The sequence below is a fragment of the Lithobates pipiens genome, unplaced genomic scaffold, assembly GCF_037356315.1.
Source record: "Lithobates pipiens isolate NorthernLeopardFrog02 unplaced genomic scaffold, aLitPip1_a1.2 Scaffold_3, whole genome shotgun sequence".
In the NCBI taxonomy this organism is placed as follows: Eukaryota; Metazoa; Chordata; class Amphibia; order Anura; family Ranidae; genus Lithobates; species Lithobates pipiens.
The window spans coordinates 146008141-146032221 of record NW_027507790.1 but is presented as its reverse complement, the minus strand read 5'-3'; the positions used below and the strand labels follow the sequence as shown (position 1 = coordinate 146032221).

At 42.2% G+C, this 24081-nt stretch overlaps 1 protein-coding gene across 4 annotated transcripts in view; it reads left to right on the top strand.

Annotated features, from left to right (window-relative positions):
* The window catches only part of CAST (calpastatin), a 219759-nt gene that overhangs the window by 59081 nt on the left and 136597 nt on the right, over positions 1 to 24081 (top strand). For all 4 annotated transcript variants that reach the window (XM_077462355.1, XM_077462352.1, XM_077462353.1 and 1 more), the window contains one exon: positions 15954 to 16019. In XM_077462355.1, the coding sequence (XP_077318481.1) occupies positions 15954 to 16019 (66 nt within the window). The remainder of the gene's footprint in view (positions 1 to 15953; positions 16020 to 24081) is intronic.

Below are 24081 nucleotides of genomic sequence, written 5' to 3'. Positions count from 1 at the left end.
CCCTTCACAGTTCTTCTCCAAAAGCTATTCCACCTAGAGGAATAATAAAATGTATGTAAACTTTTTTTTTACGTTTTTTTGGTAAAGCAGGGTACATACACTGAGTTTTTTTTTTTGTTCAACCAGTTGGTTGAACGAAATAAAAATTCACAGCACAATTAATGTGTATGCAGGTATCTCTGCTGCTGCTGCTATTGCCTTCTATAAGTGGAGACTCGTAACCTACACAGTCAGAATACAGAGATCAGCGCAGCAGTCATTGGCTGAAAGTGCTGATCGAATGCTGGTTTTCCAGAATGACCGATAGGCCGTTCATTTTTTTTGTCTGTGCACCATTGGGGAAATCTCCCTTCACTTCCTGCTCCAGAGGTACAACAAGAAGCTAGTGGAAATCTCTCAGTGTGAGATATATTCCCCTCTTCTGGGGACAACTCTAAATTGTTGGATTTCCCCTCACTTTCTGTTTCAGTAACAACGGTCGCCAGTACAAATAGAGGGGTGACTCTCCCCAATGGGTACTCAGACAGCATTAAAACTTTACATAATATCTAATCTTTTCCCACTTTATCCAAACCTAAAAAAAAATGTTTTGCAGAGAGAAACAAATTCATGATAATATTAGCTATATGTGACATTGTTTTTCACTGTGATAAGGGAGACTGAACAATTACTGACATATAGAGCAGACCTGTTAACTTCACTAACCCCTGGGTAGGTTCGGAAAATTACACTGGACCATGCATTTCCAGGATTAGATACATATGTAGTTCTTAAGGTGAAATCAATGATGAAACAGCTCAGTAACGCAAGTCATTAAATAAGTGTGGACCTAAGATTTACTACTATACATCATGGTAACGCTCCCATGTAAGCTCTGGCTGACAAAGAAACACAGTGAATGTTAATCATTGAACTAATCAGTAAAATCTATTGCTTTTATATTTCTCTGAATATTTTGAATGTTTAATCAGTGAGCTATTCTGGGAATGGGGATGTATCCTGCTGGACAATGACGATATAAGGGAAGTGTCTTCAAGACAATTAAATGCATATGTTTAGTCATGTAATGAATAGGGTGACGTTCTGCTTGGTATTAATACAGGTGTTTACTACAATGCTCTGGAATTCCAGTCACCATTATTTTAGACAATAGATTCATTCATGAGATGAATGTTTTGCTGACATGAGTATTTCTGCATGTCAACAATTTTTGAATTGCTCAATCTGGTGAAGGTAGTTCAGTCCGGTGATGGAAAAATGGTAAATCAGAATTCACCTCTGTCGTGGTCCTGAATTCAGTCAATCTGTGCGTTAAGAAGGCGCTTGTTATGTGAAATGTTTGGCCTACTTTGATGCTTATTGTCCTTGCTCCACATATATAAATTTCACTTGCCATGGTACCACTTTGGCAGTCTCTCTTCATTAGGGACTCTTTAGAATGTTTAGATACAAACAAACCCAAGGATAAACCGAGGAAAAAACCAAGCTTTACTCACCACCAGCCCACAGACAACCAAATAACCTGTCTAACAGTATGCGATAAAAACAGGGGTTTAGTCTGCACACATTTGCAAATGCATGTGTATGCCACAGAGCGCTGCCCAGTCTTTAGAATGTTGTGCCTGCTGGTACAGCTGTCCCTTTGTCAATGTTTTAGAGCTGCAAGATTAATCATTAAAAAACTGCAATTTCAATTCAGGCAGCCTGCCAAGTTTATCACAAAATTGTCAGCACTGGGAGATAACTATAAACATAGCATCATTTAGTTCTTTTAGAATTCAGGGGTCTCCAAACTAAGGCCCTCCAGTTGTTCAGCAATTACAATTCCCATCATGCCTAGTCATGGCTCTGAATTTTACAATGCATCATGGGATGTGTAGTTCCGCAGCAGCTGGAGGGCCGTAGTTTGGAGATCCCATTTAGATCAAAGGGATGAACTTCAGTCTGTGAATGAGGTCAGTTTAACCACTTAAAGACTTATTCCCCGTACACACGATCGGATTTTCGGACAACAAATGTTGGATGTGAGCTTGTTGGTTGAGAGTCCGACCATGTGTATGCTCCATCGAACATTTGTTGTTGGACTTTCCCCAAAAAATGTTGGCTAGCAGGTTCTCAAATTTTCTGCCAACAAATTTTTGTTATTGGACTTTCTGATCATGTGTACACAAGTCTGTCGGACAAAAGTCCATGCATGCTTGGAATCAAGTACAAGCTGGAGATATAACTAGCGTTCGTAATGGAGATATCACATCACTTCCTTTTTATCGGCTCGTTGTATGTGCTGTAAGTCACCGCGTTCTTACATTCAGAATTGTTGGCCTACATTTGCGTGACCGTGTGTATGCAAGACAAGTTTGAGCCAACAACTTTTGGACAAAAATCCACGCTTTTGTTGTCGGAAAGTCCGATCGTGTATATGGGGCATTAGTCTATTTTCTTTTCTCTACTCCACTTTTCATTGGAGAGTTTTTTTTTAGAGACTTCAATTTCATGGACAGTTATGTTGTATATTGACACTTAGTACATACTGGGTGATTTGTTTAATGATACTTTGTTAGTATTATTTTAGCAACAATATTGGATACACATGCTGTTCAGTATTTTATGTAAGCACTGGAATTTTTGTATTTATATGATAACACAGTAATTTATGTTGGATGCTCAATATATTAATTTATATGCAACAATTTTTTTATTAGGGAAATTTAGGTTAGACCCACTATTTAGGTCATTGTAGTTATACAAACCTGGTTTTGTCTGTTTATGAGCGCCACACACCTCACTTTTAATTTATTTTAGTTAGGTTTATTCACTCACAGAGATATCACATACATCTTGTACATCACTACGTTCATAATTGTTGGCAAACATTTGTGTGTCCATGTGTATGCAAGACAAGTTGGAGCCAACATCCTTCAAACTAAAATCCACGGTTTTGTTGGAGGAAAGTCCGATTGTGTGTAAGGGGCATTAGACTTTTTCTGATACTTGTTGCTTACAAGTTAAAACCAGTATTTTTTGCTTGAAAATTACTTAGAACCTCCAAATATTATATATATATATATATATATATATATATATATATATATATATATATATATATATATATATATATATTTGGAGGTTCTAAGTAATTTTCTAGCAAAAAATACTGGTTTTAACTTGTAATATATTTATTTGTTTTAGCAGAGACCCTAGAGAATAAAATAATGGTTGTTGCAATATTTTATGTCACAGTGTATTTGTGCAGTGGGCTTTCAAACACATTTTTTTTTGAGAAAAAAATACACTTTAACAGCTTGGCGTCCAGTGCAGGACAATATACGTCAGCACAATGGCACGGCTGCGCAAATGGGTGTACCTGTACGTCCCCTTTAAGATGCAGCATTGTGAGCGTGCGCCTCGCATACTTCGTGACCAAGCCCACGCGTCCTGCGGACTCAGTGTCTGCCGGTGTCCTGTGATCGTGTTACGGAGCAGCAGAACGGGGAAATGTCTCTGTAAACAAGGCATTTCCCTATTCTGCCTAGTGACATGACAGGGATCTACTGCTCCTTGTCATCGGGAGCAGTGATCGCTGTCATGTCAGTGGTAGCCCCCCCCACAGTTAGAATCACTCCTTACGACTCATTTAACTCCTTATTCGCCCCCTAGTGTTTAACCCCTTCCCTGCCAGTGTCATTTACACAGTACAGTAATCAGTGCATTTTTATAGCACTGATTACTGTATAAATGACAGTGGTCCCAAACTAGTGTCAAAAGTGTCAGATGTGTCTGCCATAATGTTGCAGTCACGATAAAAATTGCAGATCGCTGCCATTACCAATAACAAAAAAAAAAAATTCATAATAAAAAGGCCATAAATCTACCCCTATTTTGTAGGTGTGATACCTTTTGCACAAAACCAATCAATATACGCTTATTGTGATTGATTTTTTTTTTTACCAAAAATATGTAGAAGAATACGTATCGGCCTAAACTGAGGGAAAAAAATGTTTTTTTATATATATTTTGGGGGATATTTATTATAACAAAAAGTAAAAAATAATGAGTTTTTTTCAAAATTGTCGCTCTATTTTTGTTTATAGCGCAAAAAATTTGTTTGGGAGCCACGTCGCATGACCGCGCAATTGTCAGTTAAAGCGATGCAGTGCCGAATTGCAAAAAGTGGTCTGGTCTTCAACCAGCAAAATGGTCCGGGGCTGAAGTGGTTAAAGAACTTGCTTACTTTGACTGCATCCAGAGAATAGTCATTCGCAGCTGGATGAACACTCAGGTTAGACAGTCCCTCTCTCACAAGGCCTAGCAGCCAACAAGGTGCTTGCTCAGGAACAAAGTCTTTGTCACAGATGTTGTTGCAGAACCCGTAGGGAAACTAAGCTGTAGAACACCTGTAGGATACCTGGATCTTTCAACCTGCTTGGCGATATCCACAAGACCGAATTCTTTTGGTAACTTCAGCCCTTCCAGGCTCTTGTTAAGAAAACCAACCCGTACGTGGTGTTCTTCTAGAGTCCTCTCCTGGAATGCTTGAAGTACAATGGGTCTCTCCCGAACTGGATATGGCACCCAACCACCTCAGAATCCTCCTTTAGTCAGGAGGACCAGGAGCAGGTAGTCAGCACATTATACTGGACTGGAACCCCTAACCATGTGACGTCCGTATCTTAAATACCCTCTCCCAGAGGGCACAGCGAGAGGGCCACTCCCACTGACCTGGCTCCGAAAGAGAGTAACCTAAGCGCCTGACCAGACCATAGTTCCACGCCTGCCACCAGAGACAGTGCCCCCTGTGGCTAGGCTGAACATCTCACAGCCCAGTCAGACTGACACAGAAGTCCAATTTAGGCAAATAGACCCAAACCAAACTGTAGTTTAGGTAAAGTTTAACTTTGAAAAACCTATAGTGCATGCTCTTCAGGAGCCCACGGCTACAACTATATCTGGTCTTCCACAGTACACAGAACATGGTAATACAATAGCTTTAGTAAATATAAACTGCTAAATACCTTTTCTCATCAGCAGTTAGAGCAGTCTTGTGACTTCTATCAGTGTCAGGTTAAAGCTTGTAGGAAGAGTTTTCATTCTACTCTGACTGTCCTATGAGGTTGCAGGGCCCCTGGCCCTCTGTCTGGACAGTGCTGATTGGCCCTGTGCTGATCACATGCACCCTCCCAAGAAAGAAAAAAAACGTTACACAATGCAGAGGATAAACCCCTTAGGTTCCATAGTATCAAGCATGCTTTAATGCATATACAGACTGGTTTAACTGTTGTGGGTTTAGTAACACTTTAATTGGAATTTGATATATCTATACAGGGAAAGGCTATTAACAAACAGTGTTGGAAGGGGGGAACTATAGTATCTGACCACCTGGAAGCACATTTGGCTACATAAGCATATGCTGATGGACAATTTTGTGCTTTTAGGCCCCTTTCACACGATCAACCAGCTCTGATCCGCATGCCTGGTTTTCAGGCGGATTTGGGAAGGCCATCCATTGCCTTCTATGCGTGGGTGGATGTCAGCGGAGATGTGTCCGCTGACATCCACCTGCTATCCGATCCAACATGATCCACTCAAAACAGACGGATGTCAATATGTTCCCCATCCGTCCAGCAAATCAGATCAGATGAAAAATGGACAGGCTGTCCGTTTTCATCCGATTTCACCATAGAGAACAGCGGAACTCTGACAGGTCCGTCCCTGCACACTGAGAGCGGAGACGGATCTGTCATCTGCCTGTTCAGCGGGGATCAACGGAGCGATCCCCCACTGAGCTAGTTGAGTTCATCCAGTGGATCCGCTCCGTGTGAAAGGGACCTTAGGCCTAGTTGACAGCAAAACATCCAACAACCATAATTTTGTTTGAAAGCTAGGTGTGCTGTATGTGACAATCAGCCATCCTGAAATTTGAGCTCAGTTTTCAGCAGTACAATGGTGTGTGGCCAAACAGGCGGCATTTAGGCCCTGTTCACTACTGAGCAACACAGTGGCGCTGTGTTTTTTTCTCGTTTTTGTGGCACGTTTTTGTAGTGGCACCATTAATTTTGAATGGGTCTCCCTCTTCACGAAAATTGTGCCAAAGAAGCTCATGCACTGAATTTTGGCTGATTTTGGGTGCCATTAAGAAATAGTGCATTGCATGTTTTGCTGCGATTCGGGAATCACAGGCAGAATCTCGCAATTCTGTTCATGATTCCAATACGCTCAGGTGGGATTGTGGCCTAAAGACTGGACATTTGGAATTAATTGGCAGAACTGTAGTTAGTTATAGAATGATCATATGCATGGCCAGATGTGGTTGCTGTACGAGCGGATATTACAGATGGAGGTTTCAGCTTCTCCCATATTCATACTGATCAGGACTGATCACTTTCATTCTTTCAGAGTAGTATTGTTTAGGTGACTTTCAATCTTTCAAGGAAATTAAATATCATTAAAGACAGTTTCCTGTTTTGGTTACTTTAACAATTTTGTAAACACACACTTACTTTTCCTACATTTATCATTGGGTGCCAACTGCCAAGCCATGTTAAAGAAGAATTAAACACATGAATATGGTCATGTTTGATTAGGCAATGCAAAGAGCCCACAGCATAAGTAGTCAGTAATGTCAAACTAAAAACTGAGTGACTGCAATAGGTTGCTGACACGGCTCAGAGCCTAATGCCGCGTACACGCGACCAGACTTTTCGACATCCAATGGTTTTCCTGATGGACTTTCTGAACGAGCTGACTTGCGTACACACGAACGGACTTCACGACGGACTTTGAAAATGAACAGACTTGCCCATCCGTTCATTTTGAACGTGACTTCAGGTACGATGGGACTAGAAAGGGAAGTCAATCTCGCAGCTTTCATTGGTGAGATTGACACCTTGCGAGCCCCATCGCCTGGTATGAATTTTAAGGGGAACCCCCTATGCTGAAAAAACGGCATGGGCCCCCCCCCAAAATCCATACCAGACCCTTATCCGAGCAGGCAGCCCGGGCAGTTAGGAAAGGGGGTGGGGACTAGCGAGCACCCCCCCCTCCTGAACCGTACCAGGCCGAATGCCCTCAACATGGGGGGTGGGTGCTTTGGGGAAGCCCCACCCCAAAGCACCTGGTCCCCACGTTGATCAGGAAAAGGGCCTCTTCCCAACAGCCCTGGCTGTTGGTTGTCGGGGTCTGTGGGTGGGGGGCTTATCGGAATCCGGTAGCCCCTTTTAATAAGGGGGCCCCCAGATCCCCTCCCACCACCCTATGTGAATAAGTATGGGGTACATCGTACCCCTACCCATTCACCTGGGGGAAAAAGTGTCAAAAAAAAAAAACACTACACAGGTTTTTAAAGTAGTTTATTAGGCAGCTCAGAGGGTCTTCTTCAGACTTCTCAGCGCATTCCGGTTCTTCTCCTGGGCTCCTCCGCTATCTTCTGCTCTTTTGCTAGCGGTGGCCCAGTCTTCTTCTTCTGGGAGATGTCACCTGGTGACCCCACCCCTTATGACGTTGCAGTTCCAGCATGCACTGGGGCTGTGACATCATAAGGGGCAGGGTCACATCACCCGATGACCCCGGCCCTTTTGCCTATATAAGTCATCGTGCACCGTGTCCATGGCATTACAGCGGGCGAGAGCGTTGTGGAGGAAGAAGAAGAAACCCCATACTTATTCACATAGGGTGGTGGGCCGGGATCTGGGGGCCTCCTTATTAAAGGGGGCTTCTGGATTCCGATAATCCCCCCGCCTGCAGACCCCATCAGCCAACGGCCAGGGTTGTCCTTGTACTCATCAACATGGGGACAAGGTGCTTTGGGGTGGGGGTGCCGCAGGGCGCCCCTCTTCCCTAAAGCACCCACCTCCCCATGTTGAGGGCATGTGGCCTGGTACGGTTCAGGAGGGGGGGGGGGGGCGCTCGCTCGGCTTGCTTTAAATAAGGTTCATGCTATTGGGCTAATTACAGGATGGCTTGCTTATTTAATAGCTCCCAGTGGAAAAGATTTGAGAATTGTGGCTTTCTTTCTGCCTACAATTTCCTTTCCTTAGATGTATTTCATGAGAAATTCTTTCCTAAGAAGTTCCATAGCTCACTTTGTGTTATAGCAGCTTTATATTCTATAAAGCTAAGTTTTATGAAAATAATTTATTATTTGAATTAACAATAACTATTGTTTATGAACTTTAAACTGTTGTCAACATTCTTTGGAAATTAATTTGTCATTTTATACAGTCTCTGCAGCAGAATTATAGGTTTTCTGGATAATAAGTTATGTTTGTTGAGGAGTGAATCTTGATCTGTTCAATGGGGGTGTTGTGAAGGCCATTGTCAGGTATGTGAGGATATTCGGAAATGATGATTGGGGAAGGTAGTGAGGAATGTGGAGAGATAGAAGGAGATGCCCCAGCATGGTCTCTGTCCAGATTGAATAAAAGCAGCCAGTGTATGGATATGGAACTATTGATTATAATTTTCATCTGTGATTAGACATTATATCCTCATTACAAAGTCTAATTTTTACACCCAATCAAGAATTGATGAGTTATATTGCACTACAGGCAGTCCCCGGGTTACAAACAAGATTCTTCAGTAGGTTTGCTCTTAAGTTGAATTTGTATGTAAGTTGGAACAGGAACATTTTTTAGGTGCAATTCCAGCCAAAAAATAATTTTTACGTTTTTTTGGCTAGCATAGGAACGGGACTGTAGGCGCCATGTTAATTGAACAAACATGCATAGAATTTATAAGGAAAAAACAACCAACACCAATAGTGGATTCAAATAGGCCACGGCCTGGTTTATTGGTTTTAAATCCATGTTTTCCACAATATAACTTTTCTTCACACCAAGAACTTTAATACTTAAAATTCAATAACAAATTTAGACACTTAGACTCAAGCTGACCAATAATGTTTTTTTAACATCTTCCTATATCCCCCTTTGATCTGTCTTATCAAAAGGGACCCACCACATAAGCCTTGGCCGTGACGGGGGGGGGGGGGGGGGGTTCAGGGGTTGAGAGGGGAGCTCTTCTCGGTGAACCTCTTCTGGCAACTAGCCTCTGTGACAGGTTCTTTTAGTAGTGCCCTAAGACCCTTCTGGAATGTTCTAAGAGGTCACCTGATCTTGATTGACCTATCCCAAACTGACCTACTGACCTTCCAGAACATTCCCGGGCATGTGACCTTAACTGGCCTATCACAACAAGTCCCATTGAAAACTGTCCAAAAAGGGGCTTATTATGACGCTGCCACAGTCCCATGGGCAAAAGGAGGCCTATAAAATGGCTACCCCCTTTTCTCTGACAAGGGTTAACACCCCTGTAACATTTGTTTTGCCGTCTGTGCCCCAGTTCAGAAGATTTCCCCTTGCTTTCTGTCCTTGTGACAATTAGATTTAAAAAATTTGCGTTGACGTGGAAACAAGGATTGGTGATAAAGCTTCAGTGGAGACACTTTTTTTCCATGATAACTCTTAGGCCGCGTACACACGCGGGGACTGTTCGCCCAACTTTGTCCGCTGAACAGTGTTTCGGCGGACAGTCCGCTCGTGTGTGGGCTTTCAGCGGACAGTTTCAGCGAACAGTCCGCTGAACAAGGTTTTTCGGAAATTCCGAAAAACTGTCCGCTGAAACTTTGTTTCAGCGAACAGTCACCTCGTGTGTAGGCTTGTTCGTCAAACTAAGTTCCGCGCATGCTCAGAAAGGATTCACACGCCGAAAGTTATAATGCAGTGTATAGGACGTCGTATTTTTCGTCCCGTCGTACGTGCCGTTCACGTCATCGCGCACGGTTTCAGCAAACTGTTCGTTCGTCGTGTGTGGCCATGTCCGTCCATGCTAATTTTGAGCGGACTGTTTGCTGAAACTGTTTGACGGACAAAGTTGGGCGAACAGTCCCCGCGTGTGTACGCGGCCTTACAGGAGTGAATTTCCCTTTAGGTGTAGATTTCCTCTCATTTTCTCTTATCTCCCTCCGTTTGTAAGTATGAGTCATATGTAAGTTTTATATATGTAACTCGGGGACTGCCTGTAGTGTGTGTGTAGAGTATTAGCATTCATTTTGAATGGTACCTATGCTGTGCATTAGATCGCACATGTGAACTATGTAGTTGTGGTATTCTATGTTAAAAAATTGTGTGTGTCCATTGTTTTATGCATTGTGGTGATATCCTATTCAAAATTAGTGTACATTACCCCAACGCACTAGGGTGGATGGCTCCTAACTTGCCCTATGCAGGTATTAAAACAGAAATGGGCAAACTTTGGGCTGTCTTCGGAGAGCTAAAAAGTATAGCGCTATGACATCCATAGTGGGGAAAATTGGTTTTCAGTTTAGGTTAGAGTTTGTCATGTGAGCTTTTATATTTGTGTATCCAGGCACGAAAACTCTGTTTGCAGCCATTATTCCCAGATTCTGACCACCTAGTGATGGGACTAAAATCAGCCATAGATGGAGCGATTTTCTTTTTCTGCAATCACAGCTTGTAGGAAAGAAAATCGCTTGATTCCCCCAGCAACAGTCAGCGTTGAGAGGGCAATCTCTCCTGTGGAGCTATTTTGTTTTCCCCGGGAGGGGGGGGGGGGCACACAGCGATTATTGCTAGCGGCTATAGCCATTGGCAATAATCTTATGAAAAATCTGACATGCTGGTTGTACCCAAGGTTGTCTTAATAGCATCATGGGCCCCTGGGCAAAGTAATGCTCTAGGGCCCCTACAATGGAGACAGAGCAGGTTTGAAATACCTCAAGTAGGTAGGAGACAGACAAGCGGTGCTTCCCCTTTTGGGTGGAGCTCCGCATTAACTACATAAACAGTCATTCTGTACAGCAAAGAAGCAGTGGAAAAATACTACATACATAAAGTGACAAAGCTGTCCTATGCATGCAATATATCTGCTAGATTGATGCCTCCCCAGCAATATGGCCCCTCTACACCCTAGCTATCCCCCATGTAGTACCCCCTTTTCCAGTGGAGATACAGTGCATGTAGAAGGAGGGGTGGAGGAGGGAGCATCCCTCCGGGCATTCCAAGCATTTTTTTCAGCTGGGCTCACCATGAAACCATCCACAATGCTACTTCCACAGGTGGGCTCTCCGTGCTGCCAACTCTGCAGCTCCCACTCCAGCTCCTACCCTGCAGCCTTTGAGTCCTGAGCATTCAAGCTGCATGGGGCAGGGTCAGAGCATCACTGGCGCTCCAGCCCTGCCCCTCCCTGCTGGCTGTGAAATAATCAGTATTGTTCTGCACAGCATGGCGCACCGCTGCCTGCCTGCCTCCCCTATGTGTCCATCACTCTCAGTGCCACCATGGGGCCCCGAATTTTGGGTCAGCGTAGGCTCAAGGACCAACTGCTTTAGGGAAAGTGCAGGGGCCCCCATGCAGCTGCCCAGGTGTGCCCACTCATTAAGACAGCCCTGGTTGTACCCAAACTGATTGATAGATCACCTTGGGTACAATTATCTTGCTCATACATGGTCAGTCCCTGGCCTGCTGAACCTATGGCTGGCTTTAGGTATCATGAGAATTCTTGAACACAAATGTGGCAACATTGTACTGTTCTGTATTTTAGGTTACACATAAATGGGCTGATAAAAGCTAAAGTAATCCTCCAGATTTAATGATATGTTGTGAAGGGAAATAGCAAATTCAGCATGGAGTCAGAGGTAATCATTATACACAGGGAGATTTTTCAGCTTGCTGGAAAATCTGTCATGGAGCACAGTACTGTGGGTGTGCTGCTGTCTGCATTAGGTAATGGTCACAGCTGATCCTGCCGTTAAAGGACAGGCACAAACAGGATGTCTCCTACCATTTCTGGATAAATAACTGCCTTTCTATTGAATACTTTAATCATGCTATAGATAGTAACATCAAACAGTACTCACCCTCTTAAAAGCAATGTTTAGCTAGACACACATGCTTGTTTTCACTATAAAGACATTTAACACAACAAACAATTCTGAAGATTAAATAGCATTGATCATGGAAACCTTGTGAGCATAGGATGTTTTGCAGTAACAATGACCAGATGGGATATACAAACAGAAAGGTTTTCTGCATATCATAAAGCTTTGTGTAAACTGTCGGAGATATATACATCTTATATAATAATAATAATAATATCATCAAGCCAAAACCATTTTTTCTTTGTTTTAGATAGAATATAAATAGATAGATTGATAAAGGGTTAGAATCCCTTTTGTGTTTTTACGATTATGCAGGGGGGCTCTGTTAGAGAAATGTATCCTTGCTTCTTTTTGTAGCCCTGCTGACCAGAGAAGAAGAAAGGGGAATTTTGCAACAGCAACACGAACAAAAATAAAAAAATAAATCATATCTGTGTCCCTGTTGTAGAATTGCCTCCACTTCCGGTCCAGTAAAACAAGTGTCACTTGCATAGAGGAAGTGAGGAAATACTATTTTTTAGCCCTGAACAGCAGTAAAAGGCAAACTGAAGTTCTAATCCTTCGCCACTCTATCGGAGGTAGAACATCTGGGGGGCAAGCCCCTACCTACTCCCTCCATTCCCCATAATTCCCAAGTAAATCAGGGACTGTTTAAATCCAAACCATTTCTTCCAATTACCCTGAAATCTTATTTCTGCATCCCTTTGAAAACCTATTAATTCTTCCATTATCCTTGTTCTATCTCTCTAAACCAATCCTTTATGATTGGTATTTCCTTTGTTTTCCAATGTTTCGGGATTAGCACTTTCTCTGCATTCAGCAGAAATTGGGTACTTTTTCCTGGAACCCCCAAATCGAATGGAACAAGCATTTTCAGGGATCTAATTCTATCTCTGTCCCGTTAATCTTTTTAATTAGATCCAGGACTTCCACCCAGTATGGCTGGATCAAACTACACTGCCACCATATATGAGCATGAGTTCCTTCCGCCCCACATTCCCTCCAACATAAAGGTGATAAGTCATGATTCATTTTATGCATTTTGGATGGAACATGGTACTATTTAGTCAATAGTTTATAATTCATTTATTTTATCCTTGTATCCGTTGAGGTGGAGTGGACATAGTCCATATCCTTTCCCTTCAGCATCTCCGGTACTGATTGGTTCAATTCTATTTCTCGCCTCCCCAAGGGACGTCTTTACCCCTCATCCATAGAAGTTATCAGCATTCTATATATTTTAGAGATCCCCTGTCCACTTATCCCCCCTTGGTCAATTAATCTTTCCCATGAATTTAACCTACTATCCGAGGGAAGTGGTTTTGGAAAGGATTCTATAAAGCGTTGGAGCTGTCTATATCTCCAACCATCCCATGGTGTTATACTGTATTTTTCTCGTAGTTCCACTAATGAACAAAAGGCGCTTGCTTTTAGGACGTCTCTTAATCTCAATTTATCCGAATGGGTCCATCTTAAATACAATTTATTATCTTTCCCTGGGGGGAAATAATTATTTCCCATCAGGGGCATCAAGGGGATATTATATTGCCCTGTCATACCCTTGAATACCATATCCCATACGCTTAATGTTTCTGTTGTAATTGGGGCCATTTCTCTAGGGAGACCTCTTTATTCCCCTGGAATCCAGATAATCTGACCTAGGGCAACTTTACTCATATCTTCCAGTGATACCCATTTTTTATAGGGGACATTATGAACCCAATCCAAAATTCTCCTCAATACTGCTGCTGCTGCATGGTATTTCTGAAGGTCTGGGAAGAGTACCCCCCCTTATCTTTAGATCTACTCATTACTGTATAGGAAATTCGACTTCCTCTTCTATTCCATACAAATTTCTGAAGCAAGGATCTAATAATTCTAAAATAGGCACTGGGATATTAATCGGGAGGCTTTGAAAGATGCACAGAGCTTTTGGGAGGATCATCATTTTAATTACACTTAACCTGCCAAACCATGACAGTCTATGTGCAGGGTAGCCCTTCAGGTCTTGGTTAATTTTATTCAAAAGAGATAAATAATTATCCTGGTATAAGTCTGCTATTGATATTGATAGAAATACTCCCAGATATTTTAGTCTTTTTTCCTTCCAAACAAAGGAGAAAAGAGCTCTAAGTTCTCTTCTCTCCTTGGGGGGATACAAATATTTAATATCTCCATTTTCTCCTTATTGATCTTAAAATTCAAGACCACCCCATATTCACCTAATTCTTCCAGTATCTTTGGGAGTGATTGCTTTGGGAGATATAGCATAATATCATCTGCAAACGCAGATATCTTATGCTCTTGCCCAGAGACCTCTATACCTTCAATTTCATCATTTGCTCTTATAGATGCTAGGAGGGGTTCTAAGGAGAGCACAAAGAGTAGGGGAGAGAGTGGACATCCCTGGCGCGTTCCATTATAGAACCTAAAGGTATCTGATAAAGTTCCATTCACCTGAATCTGGGCCGTAGGTTTGGAATTTAAAGCCTCTATCCACCTAAGCATTCGCGGACCTAGGCCAAATTTATATAATATCTGCAACATATATTCCCAATCTACCCTATCAAAAGCCTTTTCGGCATCTACTGATAGGAAAAGAACGTATTTCTTGCCCTTTTTTATCAAAATCTTAAACAAATGTTTTTTCTTAAAGCGGAGTTCTAGGGAAAAGTAAAATCCTCCCTTGCAGGGTGCTTCCCGCGCACTGAAAACTCTAAATGCTTGTTTGAACTTAGGGTACAAAAAGATTTTTACTTAGCTAATCCCTTGTTTCCTCCGACAGCTGGGGTTCAGTCCTTCTCTCTGCACTCCAGCTTGTGGGCTCTGCTCTCTGTGTCTATTGGCCCTGCGTTGTATGCAACGGCATCAGTGTACCTGCAACCCCCACCTTAGGGTAGAGACTGCATCAGCTGGTTTTACAGCACTGAGGGAGCCTGCAGAAGCAAGGCATGAGTTAAGTAAAAACTATTATCGGTTCCCTAGGCATAAATGAGCATACAGTAAAACCTTGGTTTGAGACAGTTTTGCAATACAAGCAAAATTTTTAAATAAATTTTGACTTGATATACAAGCGATGTGTTGATATAAGAGTAGCGTCATGTCAAAACTGAGTATAAAAGAGAAGAGAGGCACCTCTAAGTGTAGCAATATGGTTACATTTAATGCAGGTACAACATTTAGCAACATATTTCTACAGTTAGAGGCGCCTCTCTTTTTTTATACACTGTAGCTTTTGCTGGATTTTGCTTCTAATCGCCTTGTGGAAGCTCCGTTTGTGGATGGACATTTTATGGTTACACAACCTATCGCATTACTATAATCTTTTTATATGGACTATAAACTGAAGAACCTATGAATCTATGGTTGCGGAACAAATCATTTGAGTTTCCATTATTTCTTAGGAAGGAAAAATGTATATACAACATATGTACAACTATGCAGTCTTAAGGGCCTACCTAAAGAGTCCATTCAATTTATATCCAATCAGACCCATGCAGTAGGCTCGGTTCACAAAACTACACCAGGATAAAAATACTTATTTCTTTTTAAAAATGACAGTTATTTTCAATCTAGTGAGTCCAAGACATTTGAAAATGGCAGCCACATGGCTAAAATAAGGTTGAGTTGAGTAAAATTGAGCTGTCAGAATGAAAAGTGGCATTGTCATTTCAAAAATCTACTTGAGTCTAAATAAAAGTCATCAGCTTAGCCACTCAGTATTTTATACAACCTCATTCATACATTATGAATGCCACTCACACACACACACCTTTAGATATCTGTATAATTCTATCTAACAGAGTAAATTATACTGTCGGGTTGTAATCCGTGTGGCCTGTCCTAAACTGCTAAATCGAACTCCAGATCCAAAGATCCATTCCAAATGACCTATTCAAGGAATAGATGAACATTTCCTAATATAAAGCAGATATATATGTAAGATTCTAGAACTAGACCAACTTCTGCTTGATTTTGAAGGTAGTACGGTAAAACTATGTTTTGTTTCCAGGTGTGACACAAGAATTTAAGATAACAGTACAATTGTATTTCATTGCAGCATGGCGATAAGAAAGCAGCCACGGCAACCAAACCTACAGACAAGAAAACACCAGAGTCAGCAGAGGTAAATACTTTAATATTATTATTATTATGTTTATGCACCATACCTACATATTTGCTGCTCTTTGTACTTATGTTACATAAGAAGAAAGTCAGCACTTGATGGAAACAGGCAGCTAACAAACATAGATCAATATACAAAATCCTTTCACATAAACAGAGTAAAAAATATAAAATATGATGTTAAAATTCAATCATCCCAAATCAAAATCTGATAGTATTATAATGTGCTATATAGATTTAAAAATAGTGCATAAATTCATTCACATATGTCACGATACATAAGAATTTGTACATAAATACAAAAAGTGTGAGTATGTTTCTTAAGCCCCATACACACTATCAGTTTTTCTGCTGTGTTTTTCCTTCAGGTTTACCAAAACCATGTAGTGCAAGGGGCCTGCCTGCTTGCTTACAAATTCAAACTGCTAAGGTTTGACCTCATATTATATGGTTTTGGTAAATCTTAAGGAAAAACTCAGCAGAAAAGCTGATAGTGTATATGGGGCTTAACTTCCACCAATTCATCAGAAATGTATCCAGTGAGAAGACCAACTTCAAGCTGTGGACAGCACCAGTCCACCGCCAATGGGTGTAATAAACACTTTATGAAACAGTATGGACAGGCTCTCCTTTTCATAACAACTCCAATCCCCCACCTATATTCAGCCTCACCGGTAGAGGCAGTAAGGGACATTGTAGCTATAAAGAAAAAAGCTCACAAAGCTGAACCAAATGGAAAACAAAATAGTGTAGTATTTAAAAAAAAAATATCAGCATACACTGCAGCATAAAATCAAACATCACTGGAAAATGCATCCAGACATAAAAACATTGAAAACTGGGAATCACATAAATGCCCACCGCTCGGTGGTGTGACAACAGCACCCAAGCTCTGCCCAATGAATTTTCATTTTGTGCTAGGGCACATCCTCAGGGGTCAATGGTGGCCAGTGAATTTATGCTTTCTGTATTATCCCATTTAAAATGTAAAAATTCAATGGTTGCTTTCTTATAATTAATATATAATAATTACAACAGTGCAAAGACCAAACATGTGGTAACACATTACACCCAAGCAGAGTTTGACTTTCAGCAGTCTGGGGTTATCAGATATTGTAGACGTCACATAAAGAAGCAATGTCACCCCCCCCCCCCCCACCACATAGCAGGTGGCACCCCGTATATTTAGTGTTCCTGTCTGCCACCCAGGTCCACTACTACAGGCCCCAAAAGGTTCTGTGCAAATACCAACTTCAGTGGAAGTACATAGTTGCTTATAATTTGAGATGCATATAGTAGGCATCAATATCGCAAGTGCATGAACAATAAATGTATATTTATAACTGTTTTATGCGACTTTTTGATTGTCAGATAATTAGTCATTCTATCCAACCATTTTCATGGTAGGGGATATCTTTTTGATTGTGATTGCTCATAAAGTTCCTCCAAAGCAATCATCGGTGCAAAGTTATTTTGGGAAAAAATGTTGACCAATGTTTGGCTTTTTTCTTAAAAGCAGCCCATCTCTGGCCAGCCTTTTCAGGAAAAAGAATGGTGGCCCAGTGGCTTACTTCTAAGTAATATGTATTACTAGTAACAATGTGGAAAAAATGTAATGCTGCATACAGACGATCAGACATTACTACAACAAAACCGTGTTTTTTTTCCCGACAGATGTTGGCTTAAACTTGTCTAGCATACACACGGTCGCACAAATGTTGTCGGAAATTCCGATCGCCAAGAACGCGGTGACGTACAACACGTACGCCAAGCCGAGAAAGAGGAAGTTCAATAGCCAGTGCAGCTCTTCTGCTTGATTCCTAGCATGCGTGGACTTTTGTGCGTCGAAATTGTGTACACATGATCGGAATTTCCGAAAAGTTTTGTTGTCGGAAAATTTGAGAACCAGCTTTCAAACATTTGTTGTCGGAAATTCAGCAAATGTCCGATGGAGCATACACATGGTCAGAATTTCCGACAACAAGTTTCATCATTTGTTGTCGGAAATTGAAATCGTGTGTACATGGCAAGTGTTGTTCTAATACTGGAAATAGAGTGGCTTGTTTCTGGCAGCTGTATCTGCATGTGATCATGGATACACAAACAACCATGTGTGCACAGAAGCCTACCCAGGCTGAGAGCCTTCTAGGCTGGACAGGAAATAGTCGGCTGCACAATAGTAAAATCTATTGTTATCAGACAGTCAGCTGTAGTATTTTCTAAAGAATGTTTATATGTAGGTTGAAAGGATTCTGTGGTAGTGGATGTTCAGTGCCAAATTAAGAAAAACATTTTTTTTTAAATGTTTTGTTTCTTTAATCTACCAGAATGTTTCATTCTAGCAAGATTGTTTTGGTGTGTGGAGAGGAAAAGACATGGTAGTGCTCAATTATATATGCTTTACACAGCTCTAAACTATTTTGGAAACAAATCTTTCTGTCCCTCTGAGCTGCACATGTACAGGTTTTGAAAGAGGGAGAGTGCTCAACGTATGGTGCATCCTAGCTTCAGGAGTTTCCCAGACAGGATTTGGTGGTGCCACTCATTGCCTACAGGTAGGGCACTTAAAAGAGAAGTATGGGCTATCAAATACTGCCGATTGCTTGGTTCTTGGTCTTCAGTGAGCCAGTGATTGTTAGCTCTGCCCCTCCAGGGCTCACTGAAGCGCCAGGCTGTGCAGGGGCGACACGCTGAGAGGCAGAGCCAGCTGCCCCTCAGGCATCTGGGTGGATCCTGACTTTAAAGTTGTGTGACATTAGCCTGCTGTCAGCGGAATAGAGGTCACAGGAGTTCAGAATGAAGTGCACACCTGTGATCCCCAGGAGAAGTAGGGCCAAAAAAGCTTTGTTCCTACTTCTCTTTTAACCTTCTGGGGCACCTTTTCTATATAGTCATTTTTATTCAAATGGGAAACTTAGCTTTTAGGCCTCATGCTCACAGGATGTTTAAAAAATGCCAGCGCTGCTGCCTTGAAAAAGCCATGTTAAAAATGCACGGTTAGCCGTGTTTTTAAATACCATTTTTGGGTGTTTTTCCATGTTTTTTCAGTAAACACAGTCCCTATAATGTAAAAATGCCAAATGCAGCTAAAAGCTTGTTACAAATTTAAGCTGCGTTTAGAATTTTTTTGGGGGCTTTTTGCGTTTTTACAGCTCAACAACCTCTGTTCCTGGACGCACAGCCTGTTTTTTTTTCTACTGCCCCTAAACGCTTATGCCTCCAAATGCGTCTGAAAGTTTATGTGAGCATGGACTAACACTGAGGGGCATTTAGAGACAGTAAAACAAAAAAAGTCAGACACCCCTAACAGCAGCTGTAAAAATGCCCTGTGTGCATGAGGCCTTAGCTAACATAGATATATCTATTATAAGCATATGGAATTTACATGGAAGTCACAATTCCTTCCTTTCTTAAATTGTGTCTGTTGATGTTGGAGATGAAGGCCAGGTTCACACTATACTACACAACAGTAGTACAACTTTCATTCTACTTTGCTCTATGACATCAGTCCTACATCCATCCGACTTTCATGAACAGGATACTACTTTGATCCAACTTTTCAGATAGTACGACTTGTCCTTTGACCAATCAAAACTAAACACACACACTGGGAGGGGCTACAGCAGGGGGCAGGAAATAACACAATGTTGGATGCCAAAGTCGGATGGTTAGGACAAGGATCTGACTTTGATCCTACTTCAATGACAGTCAATGGGCTGAAGTGGGATCAAAGTCGGACCAAAGTAGTAAAGGGAGCATTTCCAAAGTCGGACCAACTTGTGTCAGACCAGTTAAGACGGCTCCCATAGGAAAACATTGATTTTAACACACCATGCGACATGAGCTCCCAATGTCAGAGCGTTTGTCGTACCAGTGTGAACCTGGCCTTATCCTTACTTCCTATCTGGTGAAATTATTGCCAACTGGGAAGTAAGTGAGGATAAATCTTTTTTTACAGAGCCACAGGCAGGAATAATAATAATTAATGGGGTTCTAATCCTTTCCCACTCCAAAGATTACTAAAAAACGTTTTTGGCTAGGCATATTCTTGTATTGAAACTGGTGCTCTTGCTGCAGCGAACCAACTTGTAGCTTTAGCTGCTATGTGCTCAAGTGTTATCTACTAGCTCAATGCTCAAGTCCATGTAGTGCACACAATTCTAGGCACTCTTGGGCCTCGTGCACATTGGCAATCCTGTTTATTCAGGAGAATGGCATAGGCCCACCTTCCTTCTGGCAGCCTGTAAAACTCAGAGGCTGAAAACTGCTGCAGCTGGATAGGGCTGTACGAAGCACCAAGTGGTACTAAAGTTTAGGGTAGTATGTGCCCAGGGATGAACATGTAGGAAGTCTGTGTTCTGGCCTTCTGGGCATTCGTCCCTGAACACATAATGCCCTAAACTTTAATACCACAAGGTGCTCTGTCAAGCCCCACTCAGCTGTGGCAATATTCAGCTTGCCAGCAGCTGGGCTGTGTGCCTCTGAGCTCTAACTGCCAAAAACATGGAAATCTCACGCACAGGGGCTAATCTGCCAGTGTGCACAAGGCCTAATCTGGTCTATAAGGCCAGACCTCTAAACAGCATGAGGATGCAGTGTTCTAAATACTCCTGCAAGGGGCGTGTGAATGTTCCTTACATTTCCACTCATAATTTTGTCATGCTCTGCCCTGTAAATCATTACTTGACATACAAAATGTTGAATTTGTAATGCACTGGAAAACACTATTGTTAATCAGAAGTTTGTTTTCACTGACTTCAAAAAACACTCTGGAATCTGGTTGCACCGTGAGTCACTGCTATTTTATTTTTAACCACCACCGTGTTTAAGTATTTCTTTTCTATTTTTGCTGAAGTTGACTTTTGTTTCTATGTATAAAATGAAAATGTACGTGTTCTACATACTAGTATTGATATAGACAATCTGATTTTCCACACCTGAAATGTACAACTAATGGGCATATTTTTAAACACTAAAGCAGCCCATAAATTATGCAACTGCTTGATTCCCCCATCAACACAGTCAGTACTGATGAGGGAATCCCTCCCACTGTGCTATTGTGTTCTGCGGGCGGGGAGTCAGCAGCGATCAACTTAATATAAAAAGAAGGTAGTTTTATTGATCATAGTAGCAGGGCCGGTGCAAGGACTTTTGCCTACACAGGCCAAGGTGCATTTTGTCCCCGCCCCCTGATTCTACCAAATCCCCCTCTTCCCCCCATATAAAAAAAAACTGGAAGGGGTTATAACCTTTTTTGCTGTTAATTCTACTTTAAAGCCCTAGCTTTGTGCCTAGAAGCAAGGGCACATGTGTGTGAGTGATGTCATCACAACTTGGCCACTGCTGCAGCATGTGAACCCTGAAGGAAGACTGGCTGAAGATGGAAGCCTTGTCAGTGATGACAGCACACCACTGGATCGCTTTGTTCTAAGGTAAGTCTTTCATAATGTGCTAGGATGCGATGCATCCTGGCACATTATGCAGTGGTCTTGCAGGTGTTTTTTTTTCTTTAAACTGCTGCAGTTTACTATCACTTTAAGACCCCTTTCCCACAGACTTTTCCGATTGAGTCTGCCTGTCTGTTTTTTCAGGTGGTGGACCCGATTGGACCATCCATTCTCTTTCTTTGGAGAGGCGGATGTAAATGGACACGTGTCCATTTACACCTGCCTGCATCCAATCTGATCTGCTAAAATCGGATGGGGATCCGATCCATTAGCCACCCGTCTAGTGGATTGGATCGAATGAAAGTTGGATGTAAATGACAGGAGGTCTGTTTACCTCCAACTGCCCATAGAGGAGAGCATGCTCTGTCCATGTTCGTTCTGCATAGAGGAGCGGACATGGACCTGTGATCTGCCTACTCCACGAGAATCATCGGAGAGATTCCATGGTAAATAGATGGATTTGAGCCGGAGTCTGCCCATGTGAAAGGGGCCTAATAGTACATCTCATTATACATCACATCTAGTAGATAGACTATTGAGACACAGGAAGGGAAGGGGTTGTGTATCCTATCAATTCGAAAAGGGATGCCATGTATGGTTCATGCACCATCCTCCAGTACACAGCATACTGAAGACAGTGACTCACCTTGGTTCTCCCTCTGTGCAGCCCATGATAGAGATGAGAGGCAGTCCAGCTGGGGTTGGCAGACAGTGCAGAGCAGAGTCTTGGAGTCAGGAGTTTGGTCTCACACATCAGCAGCCACAAAAAAAAAAAAAAGACCAAAATAACCCCCCTTGTGTCAGGATGAGGAGCGCCCCTCCCCTCGAGCAATACCAGGCTGGACTGAAGCACATTGATAGTACTTTGTATGGGGGGGGGGTGCTCGTCAGGGGGGAGACTGCACAGATGTGATGTAGATGGCATAGGAGGCACTACGGTGATCAGTTCTGCCTGCATCAGTGTCAAAGGACAGATTCCAATTATGCATGATCAGTCAGTGTGGTCACAGCAAGTGGCTGGAGATTGGATTTTACTGCCCCCCCCCCCATGCTGTTGCCCTTAGGCAGCTGCTTTATGCTTGCGCTGGCCCTACCTAGCAGCCAATCAATTGAGCGACTAGCCCAGTTCAAATGGCAGCGTCAGGAATCGGCTGATTCCTACTGCTGTTTTTGCCATCTGCCAGCAGCCAGCTGTGGCTGCAGAGCTCTGTACACTTTAATGACAGTTCACTGGTGGCCATAGCTATTCCTGCTGTTGTCATTTGCACAGGGGCTAGGCACCAGTGTGAATGTAGCCTAACTGGAGTCTGCAAAGCCAACAAATGCTAAATAATGAGATTTGATCATCTGCTAATTGAATATTTAAAAACTTCAGGATTGTTGTCCTAGTAGTGCCAATAGAGTCTTTACCACTGTAGATAGTATACAGTGCCTTGCGAAAGTATTCGGCCCCCTTGAACTTTTCAACCTTTTGCCACATTTCAGGCTTCAAACATAAAGATATAAAATTTTAATTTTTTGTGAAGAATCACCAACAAGTGGGACACAATTGTGAAGTGGAACGAAATCTATTGGATATTTTAAACTTTTTTAGCAAATAAAAAACTGAAAAGTGGTGCGTGCAAAATTATTCGGCCCCTTTACTTTCAGTGCAGCAAACTCACTCCAGAAGTTCAGCGAGGATCTCTGAATGATCCAATGTTGTCCTAAATGACTGATGGTGATAAATAGAATCCACCTGTGTGTAATCAAGTCTCTGTATAAATGCTCTGTGATAGTCTCAGGGTTCTGTTGAAAGTGCAGAGAGCATCATGAAGACCAAGGAACACACCAGGCAGGTCCGTAATACTGTTGTGGATAAGTTTAAAGCTGGATTTGGATACAAAAAGATTTCCCAAGCTTTAAACATCCCAAGGAGCACTGTGCAAGCGATCATTTTGAAATGGAAGGAGTATTAGACCACTGCAAATCTACCAAGACCTGGCCGTCCCTCTAAACTTTCAGCTCAGACAAGGAGAAGACTGATCAGAGATGCAGCCAAGAGGCCCATGATCACTCTGGATGAACTGCAGAGAACTACAGCTGAGGTGGGAGAGTCTGTCCATAGGACAACAATCAGTCGTACACTGCACAAATCTGCCCTTTATGGAGGAGTGGCAAGAAGAAAGCCATTTCTCAAAGATATCCTTAAAAAGTCTCGTCTAAAGTTTGCCACAAACCACCTGGGAGACACACCAAACATGTGGAAAAAGGTGCTCTGGTCATATGAAACCAAAATCGAACTTTTTGCCCACAATGCAAAACGATATGTTTGGCGTAAAAGCAACACAGCTCATCACCCTCAACACACCATCCCCACTGTCAAACATGGTGGTGGCAGCATCATGGTTTGGGCCTGCTTTTCTTCAGCAGGGACAGGGAAGATGGTTAAAATTGAGGGGAAGATGGATGCAGCCAAATACAGGACCATTCTGGATGAAAACCCGTTGGAGTCTGCAAAAGACCTGAAACTGGGACAGAGATTTATCTTCCAACAAGACAATGATCCCAAACATACAGCAAAATTTACAAAGGAATGGTTCACAAATAAACGTATCCAGGTGTTAGAATGGCCAA